Source organism: Drosophila gunungcola, assembly GCF_025200985.1.
Source record: "Drosophila gunungcola strain Sukarami chromosome X unlocalized genomic scaffold, Dgunungcola_SK_2 000021F, whole genome shotgun sequence".
Taxonomy (NCBI): domain Eukaryota; kingdom Metazoa; phylum Arthropoda; class Insecta; order Diptera; family Drosophilidae; genus Drosophila; species Drosophila gunungcola.
The window spans coordinates 184,120-188,508 of NW_026453184.1; the positions used below are offsets into that span (position 1 = coordinate 184,120).

The 4,389-nt window shown below is 36.4% G+C and overlaps 1 protein-coding gene across 1 annotated transcript; it reads right to left on the reverse strand.

The window, feature by feature from the left end:
• Nucleotides 1-3,559: 3,559 nt before the first annotated feature.
• Nucleotides 3,560-4,129, reverse strand: LOC128260368 (uncharacterized). Its single transcript, XM_052993325.1, has 2 exons — nt 3,952-4,129; nt 3,560-3,883 (listed from the first exon to the last, which is right to left on the reverse strand). Exons 1-2 carry the CDS (start codon nt 3,989-3,991, stop codon nt 3,726-3,728), a joined length of 198 nt encoding a protein of 65 aa, XP_052849285.1. The 5' UTR covers nt 3,992-4,129; the 3' UTR covers nt 3,560-3,725.
• Nucleotides 4,130-4,389: the final 260 nt, after the last annotated feature.

Below are 4,389 nucleotides of genomic sequence, written 5' to 3' on the forward strand. Positions count from 1 at the left end.
AGATATAAAATACTAAATTCAACAACATTATTGAAAATATAATTTTGATAACGCATTTCAATAAGAAAGAAGAATTTATAAATCTTACATCGAAGTTGTAACTATTATTATAATTAGGAACCGTCATAATTGGCATAAATAAAGTATTGATGTTGTTTTTTTTTAGATAAGCTATGAAACCAAAATCATATTTTTTAAGAAGTTTTCAAAAATATACAAACGATCTTAATATATGTTTGACCTGCGAATATTAAAATATCTTCAAATCTTATAGACATAAACACATCTTTTAAAAAATGTACGAAAATGAGTAAAGCTATTTTCTTTTTCAATTTTTAAAATATACCCTAGACCTGTTATTTTTCTCTTTGTGGATGCACTCAAAATCCACGACCCTTGGGACACAGACAGCAACCCTTCGCTTTCACTTTTCGAACCGGGTTCCAAGACAGGAGCCAGGCAGCATATCAAACATTTCTGACAGCCTATGACGTCTGCCGGAGGAGTGACTGCCTCTTTGACTCATTGACTGACTGGCTGACTGACTGACTGATTGACTGATTGATGAACCGTCAACTGGCTGCCTTGGAAACCAAGACCGGTGTCACTCACTCACCCACGAAGCTCGCATGTAATGCATAAAGAATGAAGCTTAAATAAAAGTTGGGAGATGAGAAATAGGATTAACTTGTCACACAATTGAATTTAATTTTCATACACAACGAGGGCGGGCGAAAAAGCATCTGGAAAACCCGTCCAGACATTGCCCCCGTCTCACATCGGGGAATATATATATATATATATAGACTTCGAGTCGACTCGAAAAATGCTTTTGTGGTAATCCCTCACCGAAGCCGATTCGGGACTTTCGTAATGAAATTACACGAGCCTCAGATTTGTCAAAGCAATCAATAGACCCGGATGTGCAACCTTCGTTTGAATGGACTGCTGTTCGATGGGCTGAGATCTTTGATGAGTCTGTGCCATTGAGCTCACTTTGGGAATAGTCGGGCGAAAATAGCCAACAGAAAAGGTATATTCAAGAAGGGAGTTTTTTGCATTGCTCTGTAGCAGAGTTTATGGGGCATGAAAAACCTTTCTTAACGTTAATAAAGGCGGTCAGGATAAGCCATATTTTCAACGCTATTTTTACAAAGCACCATAAGCGGAAAACCATTTTAAAATCAACTTATTTTTATTTTATTACAGTCGTATCAAGAAATAATATAACCCTTATGAATTAAATTTAAAAACAAGTACAAGTTCTTAGCTACAAAAAGAATTATGTCATAGACAAAAGCAGTGATATTTTTATATTTTTTTGTTTTCCAACAAAGATTCACGACAACACTTATCCCTTTATATAAGACAAGACAATATTTATTCCTTTACAAAATACTTTGCTTAAATATCTTTTTGTTTGTTTTCCTTAATAATACCTGTACAACATTAAACGACAAAGTAGATATTTTTGAAGACAATGTTTATTCCTTTGTTTTATTTTATTTTAATACAACTATTTTTTTAATTAAATTCTAAAAAATTTTGTTTACGTTTCTTAACAGCCAAAATTTTTTAAGAAAGTGTTAAAGTGGTGGAATTAAATGTATACGTTCTAAAAAAAAGGGAATTATCTCAAACCATTCGCACCCTAGCTCGAAGGTTCCTTTGACAATTCCCCATTCGCTTTTCATTATGCACATCATCCATCAATTAATTGACTGCACTCCATCGCCTCATTGCATATCCCGCTCACATGCCGCTTCTATCTTGATTAGCGAAAACAAAAGCGAAAGAGTGACGGGAGTTCATTAAATGTCACACAAATGTGACAAATGGAAGGTGGGAGGTTAAAGGGTAGTGGGTGGCGGGTGGTGCACCCCCACACTCTATCCATATGCTAGCACTCACCACTCCGCTCCTTTGGTCCGTTCAACTTAATTAAATAGCAACAGATTCGAGGGTGCGGAATCCTTTCAACCCAGAAGTTAGCCAACAATCACATCCTCGCTTTCGTACACCCAGAAAAAAGTGCATTATATATATATAATATATATACACTCTTTTACTTTAATTAAAACTCTTTAAATTTAAACAAATGAAATAAGAAAAACATTAACCCTTTGGGATTATATTTTAAATTAAATTTATGCAGCATTTGAAAATATACTTGGACTTTAATATGTTGCAAGTCTTTGAACTGTGATACAAAATAATTCAAAGAGGTTTACAAGGTGATCCTGAAACCAAAGAAGAGATCTTGATCTTGATTACATTAAAAAGGTAGTGCCAACTGCAGTAATTTAAGTCTTTTAGCAGAAAATGTTTCCATTTGCAAACATTGCCAAACTGCTGGGCATTTAGAGCTAAATGTAGTGCCACCTTTGGGAGTATTCTTCCTTTTTTCGCGGTGCAGACCGTCAATATCGCCGTGGTGCACATAAAAGTTTCTAATCCATTTGCCCGATACTTATGCACGCCTGCACTCGAGGGATAAATAAGTGGGGCTGCTTGTAGTGCAACCCCAACTCGCTGGCTCTTTCCTTCTTTTGCCGAGCTACCATATATCCATCTTGCCGATTCGGATGGTTTGTTTCAACCACCGCCAATCGCTCGACTTTGCAGCCAAATCAATTTCAACTGTCAACTGTCAATCAGGTCGCAATTCAATCACGCAACGTCCTCGGAGAGAGTGTTGCTTTTCTCCTTCTGCGACAGCGACGACGACGAAGAAGACAAACTTTAAGAAGAATCAAACCGAGCCCGAAGAAAGTATACTACACCATAGCACACCACACCACATTTCGCTGAATTATTCAAAGACATCGAACAGAAACCCCAGCCAACAAAGCAGCCTGTGTGTTATTAATGTTTTTTGACTCCGAAAGGCGGCGAGGCGAGTCACGACCAAGAGTCACAAACATTTGTTCAAGAGATTTTTATGAATTACATCGTTAGGCGCCAGAAGAAGAGGGGGTTGTACACAGATTTTTATTGGTATCATTGCCATTTACAACTCGGCACCCGTTACGTTTTGACCTGGCCCTCTGCATATGCATTACTTACCCGTAGTTGCTGCCCAAAGAACCCAATCGCTAACCCAAGCTGGATCAGAAGCCCTGGTAAATTTCGCAGTCAAGACACATGTCACGTATTTTGCTCGTAATTATGGCAAACGTGAGAAATTTCGTTAAGATTTTCTTAACACATTTTCCTGTGCATTTATACATACATACCCTATACCCTCGCATCTATGTATATACAAAGTGTGTGCTTTTTGCTCGGGCAGTGGCATAATTTTAGGCATTTTGGCTCAGTCGTGTGCAGTACAGTCACCATAAGCATGTGGTGACCTTTCAACGCACGAGCTATAGAAATAATACCCCAAGAGAGATCTAGGTTTTATTTGCCACCCAAGACGCTCATTACTTCAAGAGTCACTTCAAATGTTTAGCTTTAAATCCCAATTGGTTTTGTGAAACCAATTAATATTTTAAAATGAGAAGTAATTAGTCATACATGAGTAATATTGTGTTTTATTTGAGTATAAGCACAAATATGAGAGATGAATAAGTACCAATATTATTTATATTTATTGTTATCGGAAAATTTTATTCACAAAGAATCTTAAATCGCGTAAATATTATTTATTTAACGTGAAAACATGTTTATTAATTGGCAACACACTCTTTTTCTATTTTATTGTATGCTCTTTGATATAAATCCTATTTTTTGGCTGAAAGTTCCTGCAACTGTTTAACTAATAAGTTTATAAGTTCCTGAACCTTGGCCACAAAATCCTTGATAAGCTGCCTTTTCGACGTCGCTGTTTCCGTCACATTTACAGACTGACTGGGCAGACTCCAGGCCACTGTCACCATCACTATTTTGGATACAATGTTAGAGCTTAGCGTTTTCTTGGCTAGCTGGTAAAAAGAGGAAATAACTTACGGCAAAGCAGGGCAACGAGCAATACTTTTTGGTTGGACATATTCGAGATGCGAGCTGTGCCTTTCTAAGGGCTTGCACCCTACATAAATAGTTCAAAATTTGGTCCTACGTGGTCTTCAGCGCGTCGACTGCTCACGTAGCTGAGATTAATTTTGACTTGCGTTTTGGTTTATGTAAGGCTTCATCGGCTTAAATTAAGGGTTAGGTACTATTTTATTTGTACTTGTAAAGCTGTCATGGAAATAACCCATGATGTAAAACTGCAATTTTTAAATTATATTACAAAGAAATTACATTTAAATATTTTTTAGCTCTGAATTATTAATAGTGTGTGTATTTCAAGGTATGGTATCAAATATCAAAATAAAGAATTCGAATTTTTAAAATTCTTTGTTTATAAAAAAATTGATATAATTTAAAGTGTTATGCATCAATTCG